Source organism: Watersipora subatra, chromosome 9, assembly GCF_963576615.1.
Source record: "Watersipora subatra chromosome 9, tzWatSuba1.1, whole genome shotgun sequence".
Taxonomy (NCBI): Eukaryota; Metazoa; Bryozoa; class Gymnolaemata; order Cheilostomatida; family Watersiporidae; genus Watersipora; species Watersipora subatra.
Window position 1 is genome coordinate 40,909,879 of NC_088716.1, and position 16,070 is coordinate 40,925,948.

Below are 16,070 nucleotides of genomic sequence, written 5' to 3' on the forward strand. Positions count from 1 at the left end.
ACTAGTAACCAGCAGTGCTAAAATTTTGGTGCTGGTAATCAATGGCACTAGCAACTACTAGGTAGTAGTATTAGTAGATAGTGGTACAGTGGAAGTCCTAAAAGTCTTAAAAGAGAAAGGTATTTTAGACACTATATATCAAACCATTTCTCTGATTCTATTGACTATACTAGCTGTTGTTCTATTTTGTTTTATGATTCTTGTATGGCATAATTTGAACAACATTTGTTTGAGATAAAATTATCATCAATAAAGTAATATATATATAGTTATATACAGTAATGAGTGTTTTACATTTGACTTATGCCAAAACTAAATTTAGAATTGTTTCACTTCATCTCATTAGCTCCTGCATAAGCAATATGAGTGCGTATAGAAAATAGTTTGGCCGTTTTCAGTTATCTTGAGCAACAAAAAATAGCTGATTTGCGTGCTTTCTTTTTTAAAATAGTTGAACTAGATTAATAAAAATTAAGCTAAAATTGAGATAGCGCTGACTCTTGCTGACTCTTGCTGACTTGCTGACTGAGATATAATGTTGCAGTGATAAGCAGTAGTATATATTAGACATAGTTTTCTTACTAATGCACAACTGACATGTTGGCTTTGATAGAAATGCGTCTATACTGTAACAGTAGACATAATATTACAATAATCATTTGCCTTATATCAAGTGGAAGTGATAAGAGAAAAGGGAGAAAGTTGCTGATACAAACCAACAATACCATAGTTACTGTACAGTCATTAAATTGAAAGGTTAAGTTTAGTTTGTTTCATTTTAGAGGGCTAAAAGGGCGAGTTCGGGAAGATCTTGGAGTAAATTAGGCTATTTACATGTGCTTTACTCTTTGTATATCGTAAAATTCTTGTCATAAATGTTCTCAGAAAGGGTTATTTACATTGTAGGGGTGTCTACTGTAAATATATTGGTAAAAGGGTTGTTTTTGTCATGAATATCATGTTATCTTAAACAAGGCACGACATCAGCCTTAAGCATTAAAAAATAGATGGTAATATTGCATCATACATAATGTGAGGCTATTCAGCCAGTTGAGTTGATACTCTGCCGCCTGGTTATAACTACAATAATTTGTGGTTGTCATTTACCTTTAGTATTGGTCATGACTAAATATGCCAAAAGGTTAAAATTATTCCGCAAGGAAATTACTTTTGGTTAAAATGGAATTGTCTGTCAAAGTATATAGACTGCTACACCTTCATATGGAGAATAATATAACACTCACTATTGAATTATATCAACACTTGTTAAATTGAGATGCTGATATGCATAATATATAGGTCAAAAGGTTATACAATTTTTAGCATTGATACGCTGATATAGCGGCAACTACAGCAGTTACTTGATGTATATAGTAATATAGCATATAAAGTTGTATAATACCATAACAAAAATCAACATTTTACCAAAATGATTACAGTAGAAACCCATACAATGTAAACAAGCCTTTCTGAAAACACTTATGTTATATAAATTTTACGTTAAATGAATCGTAAAACACGTGTCAACTGCCTAATTCATTACAAGATTTTCCCAAACTCACCCCTTCGGCCCTTCAGAAAGGAAAAACCCAAAACCAAACCTATTAATTTAACAACTGTATACAGTAACTATATGGTATTATATACATGTATGTGTTATTATTATCTATTATATTACACTGAAGTACCAGTTTACTAGTACTGTATATACGATAGAGATGCCCCTATACGTCGGTTTTTTGGAAAAGTGGCAAAAACGAAAAGATATTTTTAAAGTTACTTACGGAGGTCAAGTACTATTAAGTACTCAAGTACTCAAGTACTGGAGCTATTCAAGTACAATTCGAGAACTTACACCAATTTCACGCTTTACGTTATATGGAATTTCTTACGTAATAAGAAGCTAAAACTTTACATCAACTCCTCACGTTATGTGAAATTTACATAAAAAGATGCTTACGTTGTCTTGAGCATCTATTGTAGCTATAGAACTTCATTAATATAATTGGACAAACGACTCTTAAAAATCCTTTTCATTTTGATTTCAAAGTATGTAAGGATCGTGCATATCACTATTGCTTCAGTTTGACACAATTCTGTGACACGATTTAGCGACACGCGAAAGCATAGTAGCAATGACATCATTAGCCATTAATTAAAGGATATGTCAACAGGAAAATGTTATTACGATGATGACAGCACCTGGAAATTAAAGTAAATTGATGTTTGCGCTGCCTCCGTAAATGACCCGGTAATATTGCATTACATCACATATATCCTGTCAATGTGAAACCTTATACAAAAGTAGTTACTATTTGAGATATCAGCCTACGGGCAACAGCGCGGTCACAGTCGACATATGAAAGAGGCAGCATCGTTACAAGAAATCCCCAGGGGTGCTCTACTTAGGTCTTTATACAGATCTTATATGATGAGTGCCACTTATAAATTTTAAGCTAGCTGTATGAATATTGATTATCACTCCTTTTCTTTAATCTTTTCCTATTTATGTGAAACTCACTGAATGTGCTACATATACAGTTGGTTTTCTCACTAATTACAGTTTTTCATCATCTCTGATTGAAGTTGTTCTTTCTCCATTTACCTATAATAACTTTGCAAGCCGAGTACATACAATATACCTTAAATGCATAAAGAAAATGTGAGATATTAATAGCAAAACACATAAAAACAGAAAGAGCTTAGAGAAAATAAGTTTGCACACAGACTTGTCATTTTATATATATATACAAAATTTTATATATAGGCCTATATACAAAATTAAAGTGACCCAAATGTTTGAAAGTTCATCTCATATCAGCTCTAAGTACGTAGGGCCATACATCATTTTAAAGTTTATAGTGTACTCTTTTTGTCTAATTAAATGATAAAAAACTGTCTCTGACCACAAAGAGTTAAAAGTTAAACTGAGCTGTAATCCCAAAACTCTGAGTAAACTTGTCAACCATTACATATCTCAAAAAAGTCGTATTATGCTACAAAGAATACAGGAAACACCCGATGAGTTTAGTAACAAAACAGAAACATCTCAAAGCAAAGAGCTGGCTATCAATTTGGGCTCAAACAACTGAAAGCTATTTGAAAGTTTTTTGCAAGATGAGACATGTATCAGGCTTTTGTTGAATGAAAACAGTAGAGTTGAAATATATTAAGTTTTAATTGCATATTTAAAATACTCACAAATTTGGAATAAAAATAATATATTGAGTTGCTTAGTTCTGGTGAATTTCAGCAGTAACCTTAAAGGAAACATGATATATGTTGTATTGTTTAGGGGCTTGCCGTAATTTTTGCACACTACTGTAGATCAATGCTGCAACAACCGTCACATTTCAAGGTCGTATCAATTTTCAAATGGAAACGGTATGCTTCACACCATATTACCAATCAAAACTATCAAAACCATACGTTCTATCGGGTTCGCCTGCGTACAAGCATACAAAACTTTTACTGCTTCTTTGTACAGCTTTGTTATATATTTGATGATGCTTGCTAAAAAAGTGTAAAGATATTATAATGGTAAATTGTATTAGTTTTATACCAAAAGTACTTGAGTATACTGTTTATACTTGTGTATAGTTTACTGTTTATTTCATATTTTAGGTTACTCCAGGTTCTCGGAAACTCTAGAGAACAGCACAATAATCGGTCTGCTGTTCGTTAATGACAATGAGGTCTACACGTCTCGATGCTTCTCCCTCAATCAAACTTGCGAAGGTGATCATTGCTTTCTACAATATAACCACAATCGGTTTTCAAAAGTGTATTTATTTTATGTCAAAAAATTTTTAAAAACAAAACTGTGCATTGGGTTTTTTTTATAGGAGAACTACTCTTGTAGGAAATGGCTGAGAGGGCAAACTATCAAGTGCCATTTTTTAAAATATTTTGAACACGCCAATTTTAAATTAATAATTAAATTTTTAAATTGCATCATTTTTTACAGTTTAGGTGCTAAAGTGCGCTATTTAGTAGCTGCTATCTCTCCTGCCATTTCACATTTATTTCAAAATAATAAACAACAATACAACTGTATTAATTGGTTAAATTTTTGGTTTGTCTTATTGCAGCTGACAATTTCCACAGAAAGTAAACCATGGTCCAATCAATTTTACGAACTGCGATCAAGTATTGCACAGTATCGGCACAATTTCCTCTTGCAAATATTCATTGGTATCGGATATAAAAATATACAGTTTGGATGTTAGCATAAAAATAGTTCCCTACGCAAGTTAGTCCAAAACGGAGTTTCGTTTACAGTATAACATCTCAGAATAAAGCGTACAGTGATTGGCTTATTATAATGTAGTTTTAGCCAGCATTATTTGAGATTTTGTCACAATTTTGTGACAATGTTAAATACAATCACATTTACTAAAGTATAACCAAGATACTTTGATCATCGAATATAATAATTAATGTATAATTTTATATTTTATTGTTTTATATTATTTTATGCTATTAATTTATCTACAGTAATAAGATGAATTTAATCTGTAGTTGTCAAAATTTATTATTTGCATTAGCTGTGCAAAATATTAACCCATAAATGGATTTGTTTTACATTTTCTCAAGAATACATAGTATCATATTTATTACAATATATTTATGTCTAAACTCTACCTATGTCTAAACTCTATTCATATCTAAAACTCCAGCTAAGTCTAAACTATTCATCTCTAAAACTCCAGCTAAGTCTAAACTCTATTCACATCTAAAACTCCACCTAAGTCTAAACTATTCATCTCTAAAACTCCACCTAAGTCTAAACTATTCATCTCTAAAACTCCAGCTAAGTCTAAACTCTCTTCATCTCTAAAACTCCACCAAGTCTAAACTATTCATCTCTAAAACTCCAGCTAAGTCTAAACTCTATTCATCTCTAAAACTCCACCTAAGTCTAAACTATTCATCTCTAAAACTCCACCTAAGTCTAAACTATTCATCTCTAAAACTCCAGCTAAGTCTAAACTCTCTTCATCTCTAAAACTCCACCTAAGACTAAACTATTCATCTCTAAAACTCCACCTAAGTCTAAACTATTCATTTCTAAAACTCCAGCTAAGTCTAAACTCTATCCATATATCTAAAACTTTATTTCTATCTAAAACTTATAATATTAATAACAAACAGCTGAATTGCACTAAATTAGACATCTACATTAAAAGGAGAAAGTAGCAACCGCATGCTGTGAAACTGCCTAGACTTACAATCATGTTGTTTATGCGCGTTAATGCATCTCTCAGTCTAATAGAGTGCCGTGGGCATTTTCACCTTTTATGAATGATACCAGCATCACTTATGGGAGCGTGTTTTCCTGCATAGAGGAATGTGTTTTCCTGCATAGAGGAATTTAATTATATTTGCTGGTCGTTAGTGGTTCTGCCCACTGTACAATTAGATACGATAGACGACGAGGATTTCATGAGGCAATTGTCTGTCAGAGGTTTGGTTTGTAAATGGATAGAGATTATTTATTGCATCGAAGATTGTTCCTTCATTATGCTTTCTCAACGGAGTCCTTTGACCGACGTATTCTAGATAAATAGGTTGGGCAGCGTATGATTGCTGCCTCAGTCATCAAAACTCTTTCATGAATTGAAGAAGCAAATTGGCATTACGTAAAAATATTAAAACGATGTCTTCCGTTAACTCTTTCACTACCGAATGAATTTCTTTCATGGGCATAATTAAGCATCGGGTAAAAAGGTAAAATGTAACATTTCACAAGGACATAGATAAAATGTTTTAACTTTTGAATTGCACAGTCTATGGAAAAAATTTAGTTATCTAATTCATCAGCGTAAAATTTCACATCAACCGATGCCATAAAAAAGCTACAAATGTGTTGCAACATGATCTTGAACACTTTTTTGGCTCCTTTCCCTAGTACTGTGAAAATGTTCAAAGTAGATGAGTTTTCAATATTATCTTAGCATATGGCACCATTATTACTAATAAAAATAAAATGACCACTCTCAGTAGTACTATTGTTCAATTGATAATTATTAGAAGTTCATTGATCTACAATTTGTGAAATCTCCGTAACTATAATGCGACTGATACAGTTGGTTATTGCTTAGAAGAAATCAAAATATAAGCAGACATTTTTGCAAAGTGAAACTAAGCTCAGGGTAAGCTTTAAACAAATTTTCTATTGGCTAAACAGAGGTAGACTATAGTTTCCTTTTGTTCAAGCACGGATACGATAGGTTAATTAATTAAATACTCACTAATCAGAAGTGTTTTGTACAACACCTGCTAAAGCTGCACAACACGTTTTTTGGCCACACACAAAACCTGCACCGAGTCACGCTACGCGACTCGTGGTACGCATTGAGTTAATATCACTTTTTCTCGCTGAGCTTCAAGCCCTAACTGTCAAATCATACAGTAAATCATACACGCTGATTCCAATTTTGTACTCAATATAATGATTGGTCCACTAACTTTCAGAGTAATAAAGGCTATTTTACAGTGTTGTAATATCGGCCAAGAAAACAACACGATCGGCACAACAAGCTCCGCCCATAAATACATGACGTAACCTAGCTTTTTAGGAACGAAAGTTAAGGATGTTTAGTCCGATTTAGAATGACAGAGATGGGTGTCTTAAAACCCATTATTATCTAAATTCAACCTTCAAAATAATCTGTTTTTGCTGAAAGGTAGATAAGCTATTTAACATTGTATATTTAAAAAAGCGCAATAACAATGCTAGTTTGTGATAAAACCGCGTTTTTTGAGCTCACTTTTCTCGGTGTTCAGCCTATTTAAACATCATGTAACAAGATACAGGCAATTTTACATAGTTTATATACCTTTCATAAAAGACAGATTATTTTACAAGCTGGATTTAGATAATAATGGGTTTTAAGACACCCATCTCTATTATTCTAAATCGGACTAAACATCCCTAACTTCCGTTCCTAAAAAGCTACGCTTCGTCACATATTTATGGGCAGAGCTTGTTATGCCGATTGCGTTGTTTTCGAGACGTATATTGAAACTCTTTAAAAAAACCTTAACGACTTTGAAGGTTAGTGGACCAATCTTTGTTTTGAGTACAAAATCGGAATCAGCGCGTCTGATTTACCTAGAAACTACGATAAAAGTTGTATGTGACAGTTATGTTTTAAGATGCATTCCTGACATTGAAGCCATTTTGCCATCTAACGTCGGTTATGCTTCGACTGTTCATTGATGGATATTTCTGTATAGAAATCTATTGACTTAATCAACACACCATCAGTGCATCTCCACATTTTACACACCATTACCTCGAGGAAGCTTTGTAAATGGGATATGGTTAATGAACAATCAGTTATTTACCATTCATATTCATCTTGTTATGACTGTGGCTCCTGTAGTTAATTACTGCAGCTCCTGTAGTTATTACTGCAGCTCCTGTAGTTATGACTGCAGCTCCTGTAGTTAATTGCTGCAGCTCCTGTAGTTAATTACTGCAGCTGCTGTAGTTATGACTGCAGCTCCTGTAGTTAATTACTGCAGCTCCTGTAGTTAATTACTGCAGCTCCTGTAGTTAATTACTGCAGCTCCTGTAGTTATTACTGCAGCTCCTGTAGTTATTGTTATTGTTATTACTGCAGCTCCTGTTGTTATTACTGCAGCTCCTGTAGTTATTACTGCAGCTCCTGTAGTTATTACTGCAGCTCCTGTAGTTATTACTGCAGCTCCTGTAGTTAATTACTGCAGCTCCTGTAGTTATTACTGCAGCTCCTGTAGTTAATTACTGCAGCTCCTGTAGTTATGACTGCAGCTCCTGTAGTTAATTACTGCAGCTCCTGTAGTTATTACTGCAGCTCCTGTAGTTATTACTGCAGCTCCTGTAGTTAATTACTGCAGCTCCTGTAGTTATTACTGCAGCTCCTGTAGTTATTGTTATTGTTATTACTGCAGCTCCTGTTGTTATTACTGCAGCTCCTGTAGTTATTACTGCAGCTCCTGTAGTTATTACTGCAGCTCCTGTAGTTATTACTGCAGCTCCTGTAGTTAATTACTGCAGCTCCTGTAGTTATTACTGCAGCTCCTGTAGTTAATTACTGCAGCTCCTGTAGTTATGACTGCAGCTCCTGTAGTTAATTACTGCAGCTCCTGTAGTTATTACTGCAGCTCCTGTAGTTATTACTGCAGCTCCTGTAGTTAATTACTGCAGCTCCTGTAGTTATTACTGCAGCTCCTGTAGTTAATTACTGCAGCTCCTGTAGTTATGACTGCAGCTCTTGTAGTTAATTACTGCAGCTCCTGTAGTTATTACTGCAGCTCCTGTAGTTAATTACTGCAGCTCCTGTAGTTAATTACTGCAGCTCCTGTAGTTAATTACTGCAGCTCCTGTAGTTATTACTGCAGCTCCTGTAGTTAATTACTGCAGCTCCTGTAGTTATTACTGCAGCTCCTGTAGTTAATTACTGCAGCTCCTGTAGTTAATTACTGCAGCTCCTGTAGTTAATTACTGCAGCTCCTGTAGTTATTACTGCAGCTCCTGTAGTTAATTACTGCAGCTCCTGTAGTTATGACTGCAGCTCCTGTAGTTAATTACTGCAGCTCCTGTAGTTATGACTGCAGCTCCTGTAGTTATTACTGCAGCTCCTGTAGTTATTACTGCAGCTCCTGTAGTTATTACTGCAGCTCCTGTAGTTAATTACTGCAGCTCCTGTAGTTAATTACTGCAGCTCCTGTAGTTATTACTGCAGGGTAGTTAATTCATAAACTTATGAGCTAATCTTTAATCTTTAAACACATTAATGTTATAAAAACTCGCAAAGTAAGATATCAAATTATCTCTCTGGTTTTCTCACTCAAGCTTAAAACACTATATAAAACACTAAACACTAACACGTCTAAACACTATATATGTCTAAACACTATATACGTCTAAACACTATATGTGTCTAAACACTATATACGTCTAAACACTATATGTGTCTAAACACTATATACGTCTAAACACTATATGTGTCTAAACACTATATACGTCTAAACACTATATATGTCTAAACACTATATACGTCTAAACACTATATACGTCTAAACACTATATACGTCTAAACACTATATACGTCTAAACACTATATACGTCTAAACACTATATACGTCTAAACACTATATATGTCTAAACACTATATATGTCTAAAGCCACACCTCTTAGCAGTAAAAACAAAGGCATCAGCGATGTAATAACCCAGCTCTCTAAGTATACAATTAAGTTTTTTTGAATAAAGTATATGTTATGTTATTTATTATGCACTTGTTATGAATGATCAAATATCGTTGGTCAAGCAATAGCAGTTGGGGCCAATATTACACTCCTAAATATTGAAATACTTGGACTGAGCCTTGTTTGTCAAGCCTGTTTGTCAAGTTTTGTAACAGCTGCCTGCTAATGATATTTTAACTTATTTTGTAGATGAACGACTGCTGTACTCCCACAACTCCACTCTAACAGGTCAGTAGATATGCCTTGCAGATTGATTTATCTCGTCTTCAGTCGTACTTCTCTTGGCTCTCAACCCCGTGTGTCGTAACAGTTCAATATTTTTAAGTTTTCATACAGTAGCGTAGCGATGTGCCCCAATGTGGTGCCACAATGCCATCATGGAAACGGCCATGTCATTCTGATTATGTCGTGATTCAGGGTCGCTGTTTAAAAGCGAAACAACTGCGCGATACACCATCTTTGTGCCATAGAAACAAGAGTAACAAAAACTGTTGATTAACTGGCGTCATGTGCGTAACGAATAACGCCATAAAGACCATTAAAGATTTGTTTTCTGCTTGACCTCTTAAAGGTACATAAGACCTTTACATAAGATGTCGCACAACAATTGCTCTACTGTTGCGCCCTAGAAACATGATCTGCATATCAGCCCAGTGGTTCAGCACGGGCACACTCAGGTGTCGCTACACAATCGCTGTACCTAGTAATTATGGCCCACTTGAGCTTAATTACTGCTCAAGTACATTATAGTCTGTTACCTACATGTAGGTGCTTTCTGACTACTTCTATCAGCCACTGTTCACCACCCAAACTTTATCGATTTTGTAAAATGTAAAGTTAGGATAGTTGACCCCTTGCTCTATGGCACTTCACAAGATTGATCCTTTTTAATCCAATCAATGGTGTCTCATTCTGCTCATCGGTGAATTTCAAAGTTGTAAAGGTTGGGTGTGTCTAGCTCAGTGGCAGCACTAAATGACTCTGTCCCATGTGACAGCAAATTGCTAGGCATCTGTACTACTCAGTGTAGTTACAACAACACTTTGGTGCAATTAAACCGATCTTTCAGATTTTATTTCAGACAAAATTGATCTTTCTGATTTTATCAATGCTAGTAATCTGGGAGTCTAGTGTGCTGTGAGATATCATCATATGTAATAACTATAATTATGTACAATTACTCCAAAAATGTCAAAGCAGTCGATTGGCCCAGTTTCTAGTGAACTTAAAGCTGGGCGTTCAAATCCTGTTGAAAGCAGTCTTTTCTTCTAAAAGCCCTCAACAGTGGCTTCGGAAAGACTGACACAAATCTTATTATAGTAAAGATACTAGCATGCTAGCAGTTCCGTGAGAGATCGGCATCTTATCATCATGATATGCATGACTAGTCTGTGGTCCAACACAGTGATTAGGTGATGGAGTGGTAGCATGCTTGGTTTTGACGCAGAATAACAGAATAACAGAATAAGCAAAATAAGCAGAACTGGCCCGTTTCATAATTGAAGTAGACCAAATGAATTAATCGGTGATTGGCTACCTTTTAAACAATTAGGTAGCTAATCATGCCACAGCAGCAGAATTAGTATCCAATAATTCGGCAGCTGCTTTGGTCAATATATTTTTAGTTTTTTCAGCATGGTTTAAGCAACAATTTACTAAAATAATCATTGTTAATAATTTCTAATAATTCAAACTTTTGCCACATTAATTACATTTTGAGAATGGTTTTTAGCATTTTACAGGAATGATTCTCTAATATAATAACAATAAATGTTGAAGTTGGTGGAACCTTGTTAGAAGAGCTAGTGAGAATATTTTTAAAAGAATTGTAATAAGCAAAAATATTTGTAGTTATTTGTTGACTCTGGTTATTCTACATGCTGGATTTAACCAACTTTTAACGCTATGGGACTAGCATTAAAGGTTGGTTATTTAGCAAATGTTCAATACTGATAGCTAAGGTTCTATAAAAAAGAATAAAAAATTACACTACTGTTTCCGCACATATTGTATAAATAATTAAAGAGTTGATATTAACTGACTGTTTTGGTCTAGATAAAATAACAATATCCATTAACAAATTACAGATTTATTTTTGATGCAAAAACCAGCATTCTGACTAATTGCAAACCTACATCATATTCCAGCACATCTTTCCGAATCTTTGTTTCTTCTTACTTTATATGCTAAATGTTTATTTTACTTCAATTAAATGTTTTAAGATCTTCCATGGTTTGTGCCCTCATTCTTTACATGACAGTTACAGGTTTTCAACTCTTTTCAACTTATGTGATGTGAACAAATTGGGTACAAACTTTAATGATTATTTTGAAAATACCATAACTAGCTCCTTTAAAATTATTCTACCGTAATATTCGTCCTCTTAACTAAGAAAAGTATTTTAAACGCAATATGTCAAGCCATATATTTGATTTTAGTAGTAATGCTATATTTTAAAATATTTGTTTTATTTGATTGACTGTTGCTGTTTTTTGTTTTATGATTTCTATATTGCATGATTTGGAAAGGTTTCTGTTTAAAATGAAATTATTGCTAATTAAGTGTATATAATATCTAGTAGCTACCACAGACAACTTCAAAAATGTCTTAGTTTGTTGTTGTTACATCTTTTATACTGAAAACATGGACATACATACAGTACTGTTAAACACTAATAATGATAAACCAACAATCATGACATGCGATTACATAATATATGCAATTAAAACAACTGTAACTTCTTTTAATTTTCATTATTACTTTTTTATTATATTTGCTAAAACTGAGAGGTCTTCGGTGAACTTGCATGCTTCGGTAAACCAAACATAGTGAAAAGGCATTTCAGGTTTAGCTGAAGTCTTCATGGGAAAGCGTAAACTGCATCCGGTCACATGCCGAATGGTTTCCCTGTGGTCTGATTGGTTTCTCTGCCAAATGCCATATCCTGTCTTGTCTAAAACTATATTTGCTAAAAGTTACAAAATTACACAGACTCTGTGGTTAATAGTACTCTAATTATTATTCTAAAATATACTGATGTTTTGCAATATTTGCTCAAGTTATTTTCTTTCCAGATCATTCACATACTTGTCTAGCCAATCTCCTCTACAGCTGCATGTATTATGTGTCAACCTTGGAGTGTCAAACAATCTTTTAATCCACTACATTGTGTACATTGAACACATAGGCTTGGATTGTACTTTGCTGCTAAATCTTTACCATAATAGGAATGGTATCAGTTCAGCCGTCTATCTGCTGCCACGGTTGGAGGCTAACGAAAAAAGATTTCGTAAAATGTGATTTGAACTCACAATATTTGGCTTACTAGCCTGACACTCTATGACCTGCTCTAACTGATCATGTTCAGACATATGCGAATAGCTGTGCGCATACTTATTCTCTCTGCTTCATTGACAATCCCTCACAGCTCATTGGTGAGCCAGGGTGCTAGTAAGCATAAGTAGATAAAAATTAAAGTTTGGACAGGACACTTCTGCTAACACAATCATGGGCGAAGGCTTGACTCTATTTTGACTAATCGCTGTTTATATACTTAATGCCAATTTTAATGCCAATGCTAATATTTTTTGGAATTACTGTGATTCACTGTGAAGTTCAAATTTCAATCGTATACTTTAGAAGTTTGTCATCACTCCAAAGTTAGATTGCAGCATCTATCTTTACATTCACATCTTGCTATAGCCATCTTTTACACAGCTGTATGTATGATCATTAAACCATAACTGTCACGAACAACTTTTATCGTGTTTACTAAGTAAATCAGACACGCTGATTCCGATTTTGTACTTTGTAAATAAAGATTAGTCCACTAACCTTCAAAGTCATTTAGGCTTTTTTAAAGCGTTTCAATATCCGTTTCGAAAACGACACAATCGGCATTACAAGCTCCGCCCATAAATATGTGATGAAACCTAGCTTTTTCAGAAACGGAAGTTAGGAATGTTTAGTCCGATTTATAATAATAGAGATGGGTGTCTTAAAACCCATTATTATCTAAATCCAGCCTGTAAAATAATTTCAGTTTTTTATGAAAGGGATATTAACTATTTAAAATTGCTCGCAGCTTGTTACATGACGTTTGAATGGGCTGGACGCCGAGAAAAATGAGCTCAAAAAGCGCGGTTTTATCGCAAGCTAGCGTTGTTATCGCTCTTTTTAAATATGCAATGCTAAATAGCTTATCTACCTTTCAGAAAAGGCTGATATTATTTTTAAGGCTGAATTTAGATATTAATGGATTTTAAAACACCCATCTCTATTATTCTAAATCGGTCTAAACATCCCTAGGTAACTTCTGTTCCTAAAAAGCTAGGTTATGTCACGTATTTATGGGCGGAGCTTGTTATGCCGATCGTGTTGTTTTCGAGACCGATATTAAAACGCTATAAAAAGTCCTTCATTACTCTGAAAGTTAGTGGCCTAATCTTTATTTTGATTACAAAATCGGAATCAGCGTGTCTGATTTACCTAGTAAATACGATAAAAGTTGTTCGTGGCAGTTATGGTTTAAATACGTTACAATCTTGTAAAGCTGTATCATTTATAATGGAGTTTGTAACCCCAAACTATAACTTACGAATAATTATTAATGTTTATTCATACAAAAAAATTGTGTAAAAATTGAAATTTTTTTAGAAAAGTACTTGATATACTAGTGGCAGTATTTAGATGATTTGCCGATTTGGACTGATGTGTTTAAACACCAACCAATCAACAACTTGATGTTTGAGTGACAACTTTTTACACTAAACCGCCTATCTTAGGTTTTAAAATTTCATGATTTAGTTAACTTTGGTAAATTGAATTTGATCACTCACACTCTTCAAGTCAATGAGAGTAACCTTTAGTAAACTAACTACACGGCAGCATATACGGACAGCATTTACAGACAGCATTTCTGTGTAACCTCTTCATATGATGATAATATATGGAAGTAAATGTTCTCTTTACTGTTTAGCTATTGGCTACCATGAATGATTTCATCGCTCCATCGCTGCATTATTACTGATTGTTGACTGTGTTGATGGTTTTCTAACGGCGTATGATCGTTCTAGCACTTTAAAAACAAGGCTTCTTCTTGTAAGAAATACTCTGAATCTAATATGAAGTCTGTGTATATAAAGTATCTTGGCATCAAGGTTGAGACACACTGTGATATAATGTAAACCAGCCTTTAGAGCAGCGGTTCCCAACCAGGGGTGCTCGCATCCCCAGGTGATGCGAGACATCATCCCAGGGGGTGCGAGAAGCAGGGCTGCAACTTCTAAGAAATTTCATTAGTTTCATGAATTGTTTTGCACTTTAAAGGATATGATATCTTTTGAGGAAATTCTAAGAAAATTTTCAAAAACTTAGGCTGATGTCATCATGGAGTTCCTAAATAGTATTTTCATTCTTGATTCCTCTTTCATATGTACATTGATGATGAATTGATCTTAATCGGAAAAGAATGTCATGGCACCAAACAGAAAAAAGGATTCCCGAGATGTTACTTCTTTGAGTCCTTGCTGAACGACTTTTCCGCGTTTAAGTGCGATACTGCCAAACGTACAAAAGTTTATCATACGATCTATCTACTGAATATATATGTTTCTAAGTGTTAGTGTGTGCGTTCAGCTATAGATATAGCGCACGCTGATTATTTTACCGATGCGGTCACTCGTTACGACACCCCTGTTAAAGATTATGTTTTGTAAGGTTCAATTACTATATCTGGGGTCAAGGCCAATTCTTTTCGTGCTGACAATTACATTGAAATGTTTTGGGATCTAAGTATATGCAGCACGATGCTTTTTCGTCTTTTTTCGTTAAAGCTAAGAGTTAATCTCGAGCTTGAAATTTGGCGATTTTTGTATTGATTATATACGTTACCAAAATATATACGTTGCATCAACATCTCGTAGTTTACATACTTGCTATTTTATGGGGGTGCGAGGTTAGAGCAAAGTTTTTTCAGGGGTGCAGGAGTAAAAAAAGGTTGGTAACAGGCTGCCCATATGATCTATCGTCCAATCAACAGTTTATGTGAGCTGCAGAGAGAGAAGGGGAGAGATTTAAAGCATGTGAAACAGGTCATTGCTTATATTCGGAAACCTGCACAGGTCATTAGCTGAAGTATACAGTTTCATTGCTCCTCAGAAACTTGACAGTCCTTTTCTAACCTCTCCTCTGCTGCCTTATCAAGTACTTGTGAACATTATTAAAGGTCCGTGCACACTGTTGCTCAAATCGACGATTAGCTGTGCGATTAACCGCAACGATGGGCTCCTATAACATCATTTTGCGATGGGCGGCCAACATAATTGTTGCTAGCGATGATACGATGGACTTCAACATATTGAACTTTGATACCGATGATCGCAACTGTTAGCATCTTGATTGGCTGTTTGTTGACCAAATTGGATGCAATTTCAACAGTTATGAAGATTGGCGTCGATTCATATTCGCAAGCATGGTGATGAACTACACTCATGATGAATTGCATAATCAGATAAATAAAAGATAACAAAAGGACCTATGATATCACCAAAGCAATTTCATAATTTGTAATTGTTGTTGGTTAGGGGTCACCTATTAAGCTAATTGCTTGTAGTGTGTACACCTTATCATTGGTGATGACTTAAGAACAGCTAATCGTTGCAGTCTATCGCACAGCTAAACACTGGCCGCGATAGTGTGCACGGGTCTTAAGAGGCTGTTGGGAGCTGGCAGGGAGGCAACAAGCAATTAGGAACGTTATGCGATGTTGGCAGCAAGATTACAGGGTCAATGACCGGCTGACAGCTTTAAT

General features: G+C 34.7%; 1 protein-coding gene across 1 annotated transcript in view; it reads left to right on the plus strand.

Moving 5' to 3' along the window:
• Positions 1–16,070, plus strand: part of LOC137405073 (proto-oncogene tyrosine-protein kinase ROS-like) — a 59,989-nt gene that overhangs the window by 17,692 nt on the left and 26,227 nt on the right. The window contains exons 3-4 of the mRNA XM_068091300.1: positions 3,625–3,738; positions 9,449–9,487. Coding sequence (XP_067947401.1) covers positions 3,625–3,738; positions 9,449–9,487 — 153 coding nt within the window. The remainder of the gene's footprint in view (positions 1–3,624; positions 3,739–9,448; positions 9,488–16,070) is intronic.